We start from the raw sequence: 16,940 nt of genomic DNA on the forward strand, positions 1-16,940 counted from the left end.
GTGCACTCTGATCTGCAGTCACTATTGTGTGCACTCTGATCCTGCAGTCACTATTGTGTGCACTCTGATCCTGCAGTCACTATTGTGTGCACTCTGATCCTGCAGTCACTATTTTGTGCACTCTGATCTGCAGTCAGTATTGTGTGCACTCTGATCCTGCAGTCACAATTGTGTGCACTCTGATGCTGCAGTCACTATTGTGTGCACTCTGATCCTGCAGTCACTATTGTGTGCACCCTGACCCTGCAGTCACTATTGTGTGCATTCTGATCCTGGAGTCACTATTGTGTGCACTCTGATCCTGCAGTCACTATTGCGTGCACCCTGATCCTGCAGTCACTATTGTGTGCACTCTGATCCTGCAGTCACTATTACGTGCACTCTGACCCTGCAGTCACTATTCTGTGCACTCTGATCCTGCAGTCACTATTGTGTGCACTCTGATCCTGCAGTCACTATTGTGTGCACCCTGATCCTGCAGTCACTATTGTGTGCACCCTGATCCTGCAGTCACTATTGTGTGCACTCTGATCCTAGAGTCACTATTGTGTGCACTCTGATCCTGCAGTCACTATTACTATTGTGTGCACTCTGATCCTGCAGTCACTATTGTGTGCACTCTGATCCTGCAGTCACTATTGTGTGCACTCTGATCCTGCAGTCACTATTGTGTGCACCCAGATCCTGCAGTCACTATTGTGTGCATTCTGATCTTGCAGTCACTATTGTGTGCACTCTGATCGTGCAGTCACTATTGTGTGCACTCTGATCCTGCAGTCACTATTGTGTGCACCCAGATCCTGCAGTCACTATTGTGTGCATTCTGATCTTGCAGTCACTATTGTGTGCACTCTGATCGTGCAGTCACTATTGTGTGCACTCTGATCCTACAGTCACTATTGTGTGCATTCTGATCCTGCAGTCACTATTACTATTGTGTGCACTCTGATCCTGCAGTCACTATTACTATTGTGTGCACTCTGATCCTGCAGTCACTATTGTGTGCATTCTGATCCTGCAGTCACTATTACTATTGTGTGCACTCTGATCCTGCAGTCACTATTGTGTGCACTCTGATCTGCAGTCACTATTGTGTGCACTCTGATCCTGCAGTCACAATTGTGTGCACTCTGATGCTGCAGTCACAATTGTGTGCACTCTGATGCTGCAGTCACTATTGTGTGCACTCTGATCCTGCAGTCACTATTGTGTGCACCCTGATCCTGCAGTCACTATTGTGTGCATTCTGATCCTGCAGTCACTATTACTATTGTGTGCACTCTGATCCTGCAGTCACTATTGTGTGCACTCTGATCCTGCAGTCACTATTGTGTGCACTCTGATCTGCAGTCACTATTGTGTGCACTCTGATCCTGCAGTCACTATTGTGTGCATTCTGATCCTGCAGTCACTATTACTATTGTGTGCACTATGATCCTGCAGTCACTATTGTGTGCACTCTGATCCTGCAGTCACTATTGTGTGCACCCTGATCCTGCAGTCACTATTGTGTGCACCCTGATCCTGCAGTCACTATTGTGTGCACCCTGATCCTGCAGTCACTATTGTGTGCACCCTGATCCTGCAGTCACTATTGTGTGCACTCTGATCCTGCAGTCACTATTGTGTGCACCCTGATCCTGCAGTCACTATTGTGTGCACTCTGATCCTGCAGTCACTATTGTGTGCACCCTGATCCTGCAGTCACTATTGTGTGCACCCTGATCCTGCAGTCACTATTGTGTGCACTCTGATACTGCAGTCACTATTGTGTGCAATCTGATCCTGCAGTCACTATTGTGTGCACTCTGATCCTGCAGTCACTATTGTGTGCACCCTGATCCTGCAGTCACTATTGTGTGCACCCTGATCCTGCAGTCATTATTGTGTGCAATCTGATCCTGCAGTCACTATTGTGTGCACTCTGACCCTGCAGTCACTATTGTGTGCACTCTGATCCTGCAGTCACTATTGTGTGCACTCTGATCCTGCAGTCACTATTGTGTGCACTCTGATCCTGCAGTCACTATTGTGTGCACTCTGATCCTGCAGTCACTATTGTGTGCATTTTGATCCTACAGTCACTATTGTGTGCATTCTGATCCTGCAGTCACTATTACTATTGTGTGCACTCTGATCCTGCAGTCACTATTACTATTGTGTGCACTCTGATCCTGCAGTCACTATTACTATTGTGTGCATTCTGATCCTGCAGTCACTATTGTGTGCATTCTGATCCTGCAGTCACTATTACTATTGTGTGCACTCTGATCCTGCAGTCACTATTGTGTGCACTCTGATCTGCAGTCACTATTGTGTGCACTCTGATCCTGCAGTCACAATTGTGTGCACTCTGATGCTGCAGTCACTATTGTGTGCACTCTGATCCTGCAGTCACTATTGTGTGCACTCTGATCCTGCAGTCACTATTACTATTGTGTGCACTCTGATCCTGCAGTCACTATTGTGTGCACTCTGATCCTGCAGTCACTATTGTGTGCACTCTGATCTGCAGTCACTATTGTGTGCACTCTGATCCTGCAGTCACTATTGTGTGCATTCTGATCCTGCAGTCAGTCACTATTACTATTGTGTGCACTATGATCCTGCAGTCACTATTGTGTGCACTCTGATCCTGCAGTCACTATTGTGTGCACCCTGATCCTGCAGTCACTATTGTGTGCACCCTGATCCTGCAGTCACTATTGTGTGCACCCTGATCCTGCAGTCACTATTGTGTGCACCCTGATCCTGCAGTCACTATTGTGTGCACTCTGATCCTGCAGTCACTATTGTGTGCACCCTGATCCTGCAGTCACTATTGTGTGCACCCTGATCCTGCAGTCACTATTGTGTGCACCCTGATCCTGCAGTCACTATTGTGTGCACTCTGATACTGCAGTCACTATTGTGTGCAATCTGATCCTGCAGTCACTATTGTGTGCAATCTGATCCTGCAGTCACTATTGTGTGCACTCTGATCCCGCAGTCACTATTGTGTGCACCCTGATCCTGCAGTCACTATTGTGTGCACCCTGATCTATTTGGCTTCCTTTTTCTCTTTTCGTGCACTGGAGCAATGATACAAATTGGTTGCAGATATTTCGGGGGCCTTATAGACTAACAATCTGGAATAGAGAGTGGACTTACTTTTTCTGCTGATTGTGATGTCCCAAAAAATATTGGAATGAAAGCCAACCACACTATGCAGGTTGTGTACATTGTAAAACCTATGGGCTTGGCTTCGTTGAAATTCTCCGGCACGCCCCTTGTTTTGATGGCGTAGACGGTACAAGTCACCATGAGGAGAATGCTGTATCCCAAGGAACAAATGATCTGTAGATCCGTAATGTCACATTTCAGGACGCCGCGTCTCTGCTCAGGATCCACCGTCTCCGGCCCATAGTCAATGATGATGTTTGGAGGGTTGACGCCAAACCAGATAAAAACTCCAAGAAGTTGGACGGATATCAAACTGGAGGTGATGGCCAACTGCGAGGTGGGGCTGATCAGCCGCGGAGCCGTCACCGACTTTTTACCTTGCTCAAAGATTCGGTATATCCTATTGGTTTTCGTCAGCAGGGCGGCGTAACTGATGCACATTCCCAATCCTAAGAAGATGCGGCGGAAGGAGCAGACGGCCAGGTCGGGTTTGGCGATCATAAGAAACGTGATGATGTAACAGAGGAAGATCCCGGTCAACAGGACGTAGCTGAGCTCCCTCCCGGAGGCCCTGACAATGGGGGTGTCATTATATCGGATGAAGGTGGCCATGACAAAGATGGTGGCAATGATACCAAGCATTGCAAGAAAGACGGGGATCACGGCCCATGGCGAGTGCCACTCCAGCTTAATAATAGGGATGGGGTCACAGCCGGTGCGGTTACGATTCGGGCGCATGTTAAAATCACAGCGGTAACAGGTGAGCTCATCCAGCAGGTACTTGTAGCCGTCGCAGAGGTCGCACTGCCAGCAGCACGGCATGCCTTTGGCTATCTTCTTCCTCTCTCCCATTTTACATGGCAAGCTGCAGACGGACGGCGGGATTTCGTGCGTCGCTTTGGACCACTGCATGTCTTCAATCTGTAAGGAAGCGACATGGAAGGGGTTAATAAAATACAAGACAAAGGTGCATATTTATGGCTTCTCTTTAGGATAAGTCATCAGTATTTTTAACACAGAAACCCCTTCGAGGTTAAATCTCGCAGAACGACAAATTCAGCAACTTTCTAATAGATTTATTGTTTCAATTACAGTTTTCATCATCTTTACTCGCTGGAAGTCAATGGAAATAATCTTGTTTATGTTCACACCAGCGTCGCCTGTCCGTTGTCCTGATCTGCCAGAGGACCAGCACAATGGACAGGTGAGGGTTTGTTATAATATATCCAGTCTAGGGACAGCCCAGACCCCAGACGGATACAATGTATCAGTGCAGGTAAAATGTAACATACAGGACAGAGATTGTGCTGCTGATGGTTTAGCTCACAGAGTATTGTCTGGACACATTGTAACAAGCTGCAGCATTAACCAGAATCGTCCCCATAGACTGAGAGCAAGCGGAGATCTTACAGAGTCCGAGGAACTGGAACACAAAGGGGGGATTACTGAGCAAAATGCACCAGAATACTGCGATAAATTGCACCGTAAAACAAACGCGCCTTGTGCAACATCTATCAAGGGTCTTAGGCATGTGTATAAAAATGGGGGTGGTTTAGTGGACAAAGGGTGTGGTTTAGTGGACAAGGGGTGTGGATTAGTGGACAAGGGGTGTGGTTTAGTGAACAAGGGATGTGGTTTAGTGAACAAGGGGTGTGGTTAGGTGGAAAAGGGGTGTGGTTTATTAGACAAGGGGTGTGGGTTAGTGCACAAGGGGTGTGGGTTAGTGGACAAGGGGTGTGGGTTAGTGGACAAGGGGTGTGGTTTAGTGGACAAGGGGTGTGGTTTAGTGGACAAGGGGTGTGGTTTAGTAGACAAGGGATGTGGTTTCATGGACAAGGGGTGTGGTTTAGTGGACAATGGGTGTTAGAATAGACGGTCTAATATGTGACCGATCCTCCAGCATTGGCGCGGTTTAAGACTGTCCAGTCTAGAATTCCCAAATTTAGACAGAATTAGTAAATGTGCCCCAAATATTTCAAGACTTTTCCATTCCATCCGGATTGAGGGGTCTCTTATACTCCATCTCCGTTACAATATCACAGACTTTTTTGTCTTCACCTTTCTCTCGCCGTCCTCCATTTCTTTCCACCTCCCCTCTCGGCCCCCGCCGCCATCCTTGGCCCTAATCTGCGGCCCCCCGTTCTGCCTCCTCCACCATTCTGTGTGGCTTAGCCGGTCTGCCTCATTGGATTTCAGAGCTTGACTAGTTGTGTGAACTTCAAGAGAAGTGACAGCCTCCAGATAACTCATTTACCCGAACATTCTGCGTTACGAGATAGCGGCTACACAGGGCTGTAATTACGGAGACTTCTTTCACTCGCCTCGTTACAATATACCCAGATAGCTTTATACCGGCAGCGGCACAAAGATTTGCAACTCTTCTTTCACCTCTGGCTGCAAAATAGCTAATGAAATGCAAGCCGCCCGATAAGCCGTGTGGAAAGAAGAGATTAGGAGACGGATTCGCGCTCGGAAGCATCATACAAAAATCCATGTTGTCAGGGATATAATTGGCGCCCAACTCCAACCTTCTGCTGGGAATGAAATACTTCCGATAAAGAAGTTTCATGCCGCCGCGCACGCACCGGATGGACCCGCAGACCCTTAAGTCTGTCCGTGCCATCATTTCAAAGGGTGGCAGGCGTAGCACAAAGGAGCTCATCGAGACGGCGGCATCCACCGCCGAGTGACACGCTGACACTGCGCAACGTGATATGAACAGGTGCATATTGTTTAGACCACAGAGACGACGGTTTTTTAATTTATTTTGACGCCGGCGCCTGCCAAAGAGTACAACTCAAGCCAACGAAGGAGCGGCGAATGAAGAGGAGGAGACAAAAAAAGTCGGAGAAGCCCGGGATGAAATAGGAGATGCGAAACAAGGGAGACGGAGACTGCGCGGTGAACGGTGCCGCAACGCAGCAATTCACATGGAGATCTGGTGACATTTGTATCAATTATCTCCTATTGATATGTTGCCAAGATCCTTTGCAGAAGGAACGCGGACGTTTAACGTTTACATCAGCCCTGACCTCGGAGAAGGTCCTGGAACCCAAAACTGGCCAGATTATCATGGACAGCCCAAGACTCGCAACCAAACTTCAATCATTTACCATAGCGGTATCTAAGCTGGGGATGGCCATGTAAAAGCGGATACACTTTGTGTTCTAATCTCTATTTGCAGCCTGTTATATACTCCACTCACACCTAAAGCTGCATCCAAAATTCTACAAAATTCTAAAGTCTGCACCTGATATGCACAGCTATAGATGGAGATATAATCTGCGCCGATTTCTGGGGTAAATGATGGAATTTGAGATTCTTCCCCAGACCCCGCCTGCTCAAGCTAAACCCAAATCACCTTTCTTACCATGTTTATAAAATGCCAAGCGGCGTGTAAAGTTACCCCTGATGGTGCCCGCACGGTATGGGACACTGTTTGTAATTTTTCTGCATCATAAAATTGACCTAGAGCCATTACTAAATGAGCGGAGCAGCAGGACAGTCAGCCATGTGAAGGAGTTGCACAGACTCTACAACAGCAACATTTTAGGAAATTTTAATGTAGACAGCGATGAAAGTTTCTTAATATGTTATATAGGAATATAACGTTGTGTAACATTGTTCATAGCGGTGATATCCAGAGCTCTTGGCAAACACCAATATATATTAGAAAGCTGCAGAATGTTTCACCCTACAGGGATAATATATGGGATCCTCATACCCCAGTCTTGGTAATTCGGCTGATGTTCCCCTTCCCAGGGTCTTGTGTAACATTCACATGTCCAACATCAAATCACTAATGTACGATACATTGTATAGTTACAAGATGTTCCTTTGATCTTGGCGCTGCGCCATGGAGGAGATAGCTAGAAGCCATAACAAGCCTTATCATCGGCATCCACATGGCTGGCCGGGGTCTGAGCTGATCGGCTTCTCCATGCGGCTGACCGTCTCCCCCTGGACTGCTGCCGCTACTAGTGACAAGCCTCAGCGCCATGTACAGCTGACCTTCCGTGACAGGAGCGTGTCTGACAATCTGATCCCTTCTATATGTCACACTCAGGGTGCAGTCACTGGTGGACTGGAGCGAGGACTCTCTGATGGATGGGGATGAACTCTCCCAATACTCCATTATCTGCTTCTCCTTCACTAATGATCTGGGAGGACGGATCAATAAGAGTCCAGATAAGGGTCTACAAGACAGAGGGCCACGGACAAGGGAAAGGGAACAATTCCTTCTATAGGGTCTGTGTCAGGGATGTTGGGGTGCAGCCAAAGGTTCACTAGAGGGTCACACGAGCTAGAGGGGACATATGATCCCAGATAAGACCCTGACCTATACAGACGCTGGACCAGACTCCTCATCTATAGACCCCACACAACACTGCCGAGACCCTCCCCACAAATCCTGTTCAGACCCCACACGTATGGCTTTAAAGTGTCCCGGCGCCAACTAGCAGAGGGCCCCGTTTTGTCCTTGCTCTGGGGCTCTCGCTCTATGCACATCCCTTGTGGGGCATTAAAGACCTACAGACCGTGCCTGGTTACACCCCATCTAGTAAATAATTATTGGGGTTCATGGTCTTTGGCCCAGTCAGGGATTGCAGACACTACTAGCGAGGCCCCACATCATGCTGGCGCCTTGTTATGTTGCAGAAATGCTTCTGTTCCAGCGGCGCCCCCTATAGCTCATCCTCTGACAATGCAGCAGGGGGTCATAGGCGGATAAGCCGCAGATACGCACACCCTATTCCTAGCATTGTCTGTCCCAGCTAATCATCTATGTATGGGCGTCACAGAGCTAATCCGGAGCGCGCGGGGATTGCAAGCTCTCTTCATCAGGCCGCGGCTTCTTAGCGGCTCATAATACCAGCTCAGCTCTTTACCCGCTCCTCTTATCGAAGCCCCTGATTAGACCTGACAAACAGTCCCCAGCGCCGCGATAATGAAGTTTCAGCCACTTTCCTGACTGTGCAGCTTCTCACTAACAAAGCCGGAGACGTTCCCTCCAGATCCACGGGGAGAGCGGTCCCGGCGCAGTGGGGGAGGCGCAGGAACTTTGTGTCTGATGAGCCTTGTAATGGCCACCGAGCCTTGTATGATTGGGTGTCATTACTCTACACCCAGTACGACATCTTCTCCGGTCATCAGCCGCAGACTGCGAGGAAGCTGAAGATGGGGGAGGGCAAGAGAAAAAACCGCCAAGGATTCAAATGAGAGCCAAAAAATGGGCCAAAAATGTAGATAGGAATGTATTAGGAACTGAATCCTGCAATCTATAGAAAGGAATATTATAGATAGGAATATACTGAACCAGCAGAGCTGCAGTGCAAAGTATGGTGGAGGAGCAGAGCTGCAATCTGAGCCTCAGAGGAGATAGGTTGTGGATTTATTAGGATAGAATAGGTTAAACCATTTCGGATGCCCGGGACCCCCTGCAGATCAGCTGTTTGCAGCAGCACTTTCCGCTTCACAGGCCACATGACGTCGGGTTCATCGGTCACATGGCCTGTTCGCAGTCTCATTGAAGTAAATGGGGCTGAGCTGCAATACCAAGCATTGCCACTATACAATGTACGGCGCTGTGCTTGGTTTTCTGAGAAGAGGTCGCAGCATTCACCCAAATGCTGTGGCCCCTTTAAGCAGCTGATTGTGGAGGGCCCCGGGTGTCAGACCCCTGCTAAACTTCAGAATGTAAAAATAGGTTATCAATTATCAAGCCTGGAAAACGCCTTTAAGAATACGGTGCAGTAAACACAATAGCGGTGTACTAGTGGATCAGAGCTGCAGTGTAAAGCATGGAGAAGGGGAACAGCAGCGCACCCTAATACATGTTTAATACATGCACTCAGCTCTGCTATGTCTAATACGCGCGCCCGGCTCTGCTATGTCTAATACACGCAGCCGGCTCTGCTATGTCTGACACGTGCGCCTGGCTCTGCTATGTCTGACACGTGCGCCTGGCTCTGCTATGTCTGACACGCGCACCCGGCTCCGCTATGTCTAATACGCGCGCCCAGCTCTGCTATGTCTGACACGCGCGCCCGGCTCTGCTATGTCTAATACGCGCGCCCAGCTCTGCTATGTCTGACACGCGCGCCCGGCACTGTTATGTCTAATACGCGCGCCCAGCTCTGCTATGTCTGACACGCGCGCCCGGCACTGTTATGTCTAATACGTGCACCCGGCTCCACTATGTCTGACACGCGCGCCCGGCACTGTTATGTCTAATACGCGCGCCCAGCTCTGTTATGTCTGACACGCGCGCCCGGCACTGTTATGTCTAATACGTGCACCCGGCTCCACTATGTCTGACACGCGCGCCCGGCACTGTTATGTCTAATACGCGCGCCCGGCTCTGCTATGTCTGACGCGCGTGCCCGGCTCTGCTATGTCTAATACGCGCGCCCAGCTCTGCTATGTCTGACACGCGCGCCCGGCTCTGCTATGTCTAATACGCGCGCCCGGCTCTGCTATGTCTGACACGCGCACCCGGCTCTGCAGACACTTTCTCCAGTAACGATTTCCCATTAATTGCCCTGGTAATAAATTTGCCCCTCTCTCGGCGCCTCCTGATAAGGGCTTTAATATTGAATGAGGTTTTTGCAGCCACAAGTGCGACGTTCCATCCTCCCCTCGGCACATCAGGACGGCCCCAGATTTATCGCCCTGCAGGAGTTTTCAGGAAATCAATGGAGGGCGTCTCCACCGATAAATCTGCGGAGTATTTGGTGTAAGGTGAACAGAGGAGACATCTGCGAAACGTATGCAGGTGCGGCGCGGGCCAATGAGCCTAATATCAGACGCAGGATCCAGATTTATGCACATTCACAGTCCTATTATATTTGCAAACAGTATTTCAGAGGAGGGAGAATTTCTGTCTAATCTGAGATTTGTGGCCTTGTGTTCTGGGACCCGAGCTCTGCAAAGATTGTAAGAGGAAATATCTAGGTAGTGCCCGGCCAGGACCTTCCTCCTCATTCACATCAATATCTAGGTAGTGCCCGGCCAGGACCTTCCTCCTCAATCACATCTATATCTAGGTAGTGCCCGGCCACGACCTTCCTCCCAATCACATCATTATCTAGGTAGTGCCCGGCCAGGACCTTCCTCCTCAATCACATCAATATCTAGGTAGTGCCCGGCCAGGACCTTCCTCTTCATTCACATCTATATCTAGGTAGTGCCCGGCCAGGACCTTCCTCCTCATTCACATCTATATCTAGGTAGTGCCCGGCCAGGACCTTCCTCCTCATTCACATCAATATTTAGGTAGTGCCTGGCCAGGACCTTCCTCCTCAATCACATCTATATCTAGTTAGTGCCCGGCCAGGACCTTCCTCTTCATTCACATCTATATCTAGGTAGTGCCCGGCCAGGACCTTCCTCCTCATTCACATCTATATCTAGGTAGTGCCCCGCCAGGACCTTCCTCCTCATTCACATCAATATCTAGGTAGTGCCCGGCCAGGACCTTCCTCCTCAATCACATCTACATCTAGGTAGTGCCCGGCCAGGACCTTCCTCTTCATTCACATCTATATCTAGGTAGTGCCCGGCCAGGACCTTCCTCTTCATTCACATCTATATCTAGGTAGTGCCCGGCCAGGACCTTCCTCCTCATTCACATCAATATCTAGGTAGTGCCCGGCCAGGACCTTCCTCCTCAATCACATCAATATTTAGGTAGTGCCCGGCCAGGACCTTCCTCCTCAATCACATCTATATCTAGTTAGTGCCCGGCCAGGACCTTCCTCCTCAATCACATCTATATCTAGTTAGTGCCCGGCCAGGACCTTCCTCCTCAATCACATCTATATCTAGTTAGTGCCCGGCCAGGACCTTCCTCCTCAATCACATCAATATCTAGTTAGTGCCCGGCCAGGACCTTCCTCCTCAATCACATCTATATCTAGTTAATGCCCGGCCAGGACCTTCCTCCTCAATCACATCTATATCTAGTTAATGCCCGGCCAGGACCTTCCTCCTCAATCACATCTATATCTAGTTAGTGCCCGGCCAGGACCTTCCTCCTCAATCACATCTATATCTAGGTAGTGCCCAGCCAGGACCTTCCTCTTTGATTAAATCATGATAGATGTCTATGGTTTTGTCTCCACTTGTCTTTTGTAACCAGTAGGAATCAGAAGGTGGTGGAAACAGGCTGGTTTAATACGCACTGTACTGAAGAGCTAACACTCTATCGGAGGCCGGGCTGTATTACTGTTTGCTGCAGATACCGGCCAGATCACATCCCTGGCTCTGGACCTGGCTCATGTTCTCCACTCTGCATTTTTTACGCCTCAGACAACAGAAGGAGAGCGGTGCCCGGCCCCTGGCACTGGATGGGATGGCAGAGCACATTTGCCTTGTTTATGTGGGGATTACGCAGCAGGATTTATGGGGTGTTAGACTGGCTTAATGCACATGTTTGTAAAGCCATATTGATAATTATACATGCCATAAATCTTACGGGCAGGTCTGCCGAAGGCCCAGGGTGATGTATGGCTGTCTGCTCTATGGCAGAGGAACAAAGACGCAGGCTGCAGACCGATTAACCCTCTCCCGTCTCACCGCCGTCTGACTGACAACCTGCCATCTGGAGCGACTAACGCGTTACACTACCATATAGCTATGATGTAGCAGAGCTGAGGGTGTCATTAGTCCTTAGATCCTAATGTTAATTACCAGATAATGTAGTAGATGTCACCAGCAGTCCTATGTAACACCACAGATAATGTATAGATGTCGCCAGCAGTCCTATGTAACACCACAGATAATGTATAGATGTCGCCAGCAGTCCTATGTAACACCACAGATAATGTATAGATGTCGCCAGCAGTCCTATGTAACACCACAGATAATGTATAGATGTCACCAGCAGTCCTATGTAACACCACAGATAATGTATAGATGTCGCCAGCAGTCCTATGTAACACCACAGATAATGTATAGATGTCGCCAGCAGTCCTATGTAACACCACAGATAATGTATAGATGTCACCAACAGTCCTATGTAACACCATAGATAATGTATAGATGTCACCAGCAGTCCTATGTAACACCACAGATAATGTATAGATGTCGCCAGCAGTCCTATGTAACACCACAAATAATGTATAGATGTCGCCAGCAGTCCTATGTAACACCACAGATAACACAGTGATAACTCTCTATATACAGGTAATGTAGGAGATGTCACCGGCAGTCCTATGTAACACCACAGATAACACAGTGATAACTCTCTATATACAGGTAATGTAGTAGATGTCACCGGCAGTCCTATGTAATGTAGTAGATGTCACCGGCAGTCCTATGTAACACCACAGATAATGTATAGATGTCGCCAGCAGTCCTATGTAACACCACAGATAACACAGTGATAACTCTCTATATACAGGTAATGTAGTAGATGTCACCGGCAGTCCTATGTAACACCACAGATAACACAGTGATAACTCTCTATATACAGGTAATGTAGTAGATGTCACCGGCAGTCCTATGTAACACCACAGATAACACAGTGATAACTCTCTATATACAGGTAATGTAGTAGATGTCACCAGCAGTCCTATGTAACACCACAGATAACAGTGATAACTCTCTATATACAGGTAATGTAGTAGATGTCACCGGCAGTCCCATGTAACACCACAGATAACACAGTGATAACTCTCTATATACAGGTAATGTAGTAGATGTCACCGGCAGTCCTATGTAACGCCACAGATAACACAGTGATAACTCTCTATATACAGGTAATGTAGTAGATGTCACCAGCAGTCCTATGTAACACCACAGATAACAGTGATAACTCTCTATATACAGGTAATGTAGTAGATGTCACCGGCAGTCCCATGTAACACCACAGATAACACAGTGATAACTCTCTATATACAGGTAATGTAGTAGATGTCACCGGCAGTCCTATGTAACACCACAGATAACACAGTGATAACTCTCTATATACAGGTAATGTAGTAGATGTCACCGGCAGTCCTGTGTAACACTACAGATAACACAGTGATAACTCTCTATATACAGGTAATGTAGTAGATGTCACCGGCAGTCCTATGTAACACTACAGATAACACAGTGATAACTCACTATATACAGGTAATGTAGTAGATGTCACCGGCAGTCCTATGTAACACCACAGATAACACAGTGATAACTCTCTGAGTACAGGTAATGTAGTAGATGTCACCGGCAGTCCTATGTAACACCACAGATAACACAGTGATAACTCTCTATATACAGGTAATGCAGTACATGTCACCGGCAGTCCTATGTAACACCACAGATAACACAGTGATAACTCTCTATATACAGGTAATGCAGTACATGTCACCGGCAGTCCTATGTAACACCACAGATAACACAGTGATAACTCTCTGAGTACAGGTAATGTAGTAGATGTCACCGGCAGTCCTATGTAACACCACAGATAACACAGTGATAACTCTCTATATACAGGTAATGTAGTAGATGTCACCGGCAGTCCTATGTAACAGCACAGATAACACAGTGATAACTCTCTATATACAGGTAATGCAGTAGATGTCACCGGCAGTCCTATGTAACACTACAGATAACACAGTGATAACTCTCTGTGTACAGGTAATGTAGTAGATGTCACCGGCAGTCCTATGTAACACCACAGATAACACAGTGATAACTCTCTATATACAGGTAATGTAGTAGATGTCACCGGCAGTCCTATGTAACACCACAGATAACACAGTGATAACTCTCTATATACAGGTAATGTAGTAGATGTCACCGGCAGTCCCATGTAACACCACAGATAACACAGTGATAACTCTCTATATACAGGTAATGTAGTAGATGTCACCGGCAGTCCTATGTAACACCACAGATAACACAGTGATAACTCTCTATATACAGGTAATGTAGTAGATGTCACCGGCAGTCCTATGTAACACTACAGATAACACAGTGATAACTCTCTATATACAGGTAATGTAGTAGATGTCACCGGCAGTCCTATGTAACACCACAGATAACACAGTGATAACTCTCTATATACAGGTAATGTAGTAGATGTCACCGGCAGTCCTATGTAACACTACAGATAACACAGTGATAACTCTCTATATACAGGTAATGTAGTAGATGTCACCGGCAGTCCTATGTAACACCACAGATAACACAGTGATAACTCTCTATATACAGGTAATGTACTAGATGTCACCGGCAGTCCTATGTAACACCCCAGATAACACAGTGATAACTCTCTATATACAGGTAATGTAGTAGATGTCACCGGCAGTCCCATGTAACACCACAGATAACACAGTGATAACTCTCTATATACAGGTAATGTAGTAGATGTCACCGGCAGTCCTATGTAACACTACAGATAACACAGTGATATCTCTCTATATACAGGTAATGTAGTAGATGTCACCGGCAGTCCTATGTAACACTACAGATAACACAGTGATATCTCTCTATATACAGGTAATGTAGTAGATGTCACCGGCAGTCCTATGTAACACCACAGATAACACAGTGATAACTCTCTATATACAGGTAATGTAGTAGATGTCACCGGCAGTCCCATGTAACACTACAGATAACACAGTGATAACTCTCCCTATATGTACCTGCTGCCTCCTATAGCATATATATGTACTGTATATATATTCCTGACCCCTGTATAACTCAATGCACTGATTCGTTGCCCCCTGTATATTCCATATGTACCTGCCCCCTTTATGCCCTACATATAGTTGCCCCTGGCACCCGGCACTATTGGGGGGGGGTCACTTCCATCTCTAGGACTATTATATTATTTCATTATTTCGCTGCTCAGATATTTTGGTTCATTATAAGCGGCTTCTTGGTAAGTGAAGCTTTTGGTTGTCAGGCCGTTGTCACCCCCCCTCCCCCCTCCGGCTTTGAGGAATAAATCGGCTATTTCATGTGCTGCAGCTGCAGATCTATCACGTAACAGGAAACTTGCAAGAAACAAATAATGTACAAGGTTCTTTGCTTTGATCAGCAGAAGCCGAAAGATACAATATCTCTCTGACAGATGCACAAAAAGTGTCTTCTGACACCATCCGGAGAGAATCTCATTATCACCGTGTGCCCTGCATAAGAACGAGGCCGAGCGCCGCTGTCATAATTATGGTAAAACCCTGAATTAATCCAGAGTGCACCGCAGACAGCTGACGGGCCGGAGGCTCTATGAGCAAGGGCGCTCACCTGCCCCATCCCCCCCGCCGACCGATAAATGGACCGGGCCAACTGGATACAATGTGCAGGATACAATGTGCAGGATACAATGTGCAGGATACAAGGTGCAGGATACAATGTGCAGGATACAAGGTGCAGGATACAAGGTGCAGGATACAAGGTGCAGGATACAAGGTGCAGGATACAATGTGCAGGATACAATGTGCAGGATACAATGTGCAGGATACAAGGTGCAGGATACAAGGTGCAGGATACAAGGTGCAGGATACAAGGTGCAGGATACAAGGTGCAGGATACAAGGTGCAGGATACAATGTGCAGGATACAAGGTGCAGGATACAAGGTGCAGGATACAATGTGCAGGATACAAGGTGCAGGATACAAGGTTCAGGATACAATGTGCAGGATACAAGGTGCAGGATACAATGTGCAGGATACAATGCGGGATTGGTGGTAGAGTTGGTCACAGTGTTCCTGGTGTCCTGATCATGGTTGTATTGGTTTCGGTAGTGTTGGTGGTGGTATTGATCATGGTTCTATTAGTGCTGGTGGTCGGGTTGATGTCGACATTGATCATGGTGCAGGAAGTATTGTTGTGGAATTGCCACCACCACAAGGTCCCCGAATGATTATTTAAGCAATTTCCAAGTAATCGAGCTGCCTACAATCTTGCACCGCTCCGGGTCGCACAGTCTAAGGTCACCCTGAGATATTCATTGGGTTGTAACCACAGAACAAGGTGCACTTGGAAGCTAAGGAGGACCAAACCAGAAACCCTATCACAGTCAAAGACGGTTCACACCAGACAGGGTCAAAAACCAGGAGAGCATGAGAAAAGTAGAGGGCTATCAAAAGTCCAACCCATGGATGATCCCCGGAGGTGACAGACTGAGCCAAATCAGCAAGCACAGAAATGACCAAGAAAACCTGCTGGTGGTGATGTTTGGGATGAAGTTGAGGTCACTGTTGGTCATGATGTTGGGTTTGATCATGGTGGTTTTGCTGATCGTGGTGATGGAGTCATTTCTTATGGTAGCGTTGGTGGTTTTTGTGCAGCTGCCTCTTATATCTTCTGCCCGTCCAGACAGACCGACCTCACATTCAGTCTCCTTTGAGCCCGAGTATCCAGAGGCCACATCCAGAACCCGCCCATGTTCTCCTGGAGGCCTCGGCAGATCCTTTGCTCTGGAGACGACACTTTTGGGACAGAACCGGCGCTTCCTATTATCACAAATGACACAAATGTTTCAATAAACTTGGTATCATCCCGGGCCGATTATAATGGGAGGAAGTAGCCGGAGGGCGACATTTGTGTCAGAGCCGCATTGTGTCCCTTAAATTACAAGGAATTATCTGGCTGAGGTTCCGGGCTGTGACTGCGGGTCATGGATAATACGTTTCTGCTGAATGTCGCTGTCAGTCCTGAGCGATCAAGGGAAATATAAACTGCAAACTCGCATCTTTAAGAGCTGGAAAATTCAATTTTGCTCCCCCAGCACCGAGGCGGCTGCTCAGACTCGTGAAATTGTGTTTAATAAAAGCTTTGATGAC

General features: G+C 47.6%; 1 protein-coding gene and 1 long non-coding RNA gene across 2 annotated transcripts in view; one reads left to right on the forward strand and one right to left on the reverse strand.

Moving 5' to 3' along the window:
• Nucleotides 1-16,940, reverse strand: part of GRM7 (glutamate metabotropic receptor 7) — a 301,873-nt gene that overhangs the window by 95,099 nt on the left and 189,834 nt on the right. The window contains exon 8 of the mRNA XM_075286784.1: nucleotides 3,151-4,083. Coding sequence (XP_075142885.1) covers nucleotides 3,151-4,083 — 933 coding nt within the window. The remainder of the gene's footprint in view (nucleotides 1-3,150; nucleotides 4,084-16,940) is intronic.
• The window catches only part of LOC142218229 (uncharacterized), a 108,479-nt gene that overhangs the window by 60,238 nt on the left and 31,301 nt on the right, over nucleotides 1-16,940 (forward strand). The window lies entirely within an intron of this gene.

Source organism: Leptodactylus fuscus, chromosome 9 (genome assembly GCF_031893055.1).
Source record: "Leptodactylus fuscus isolate aLepFus1 chromosome 9, aLepFus1.hap2, whole genome shotgun sequence".
Classification (NCBI taxonomy): Eukaryota; Metazoa; Chordata; class Amphibia; order Anura; family Leptodactylidae; genus Leptodactylus; species Leptodactylus fuscus.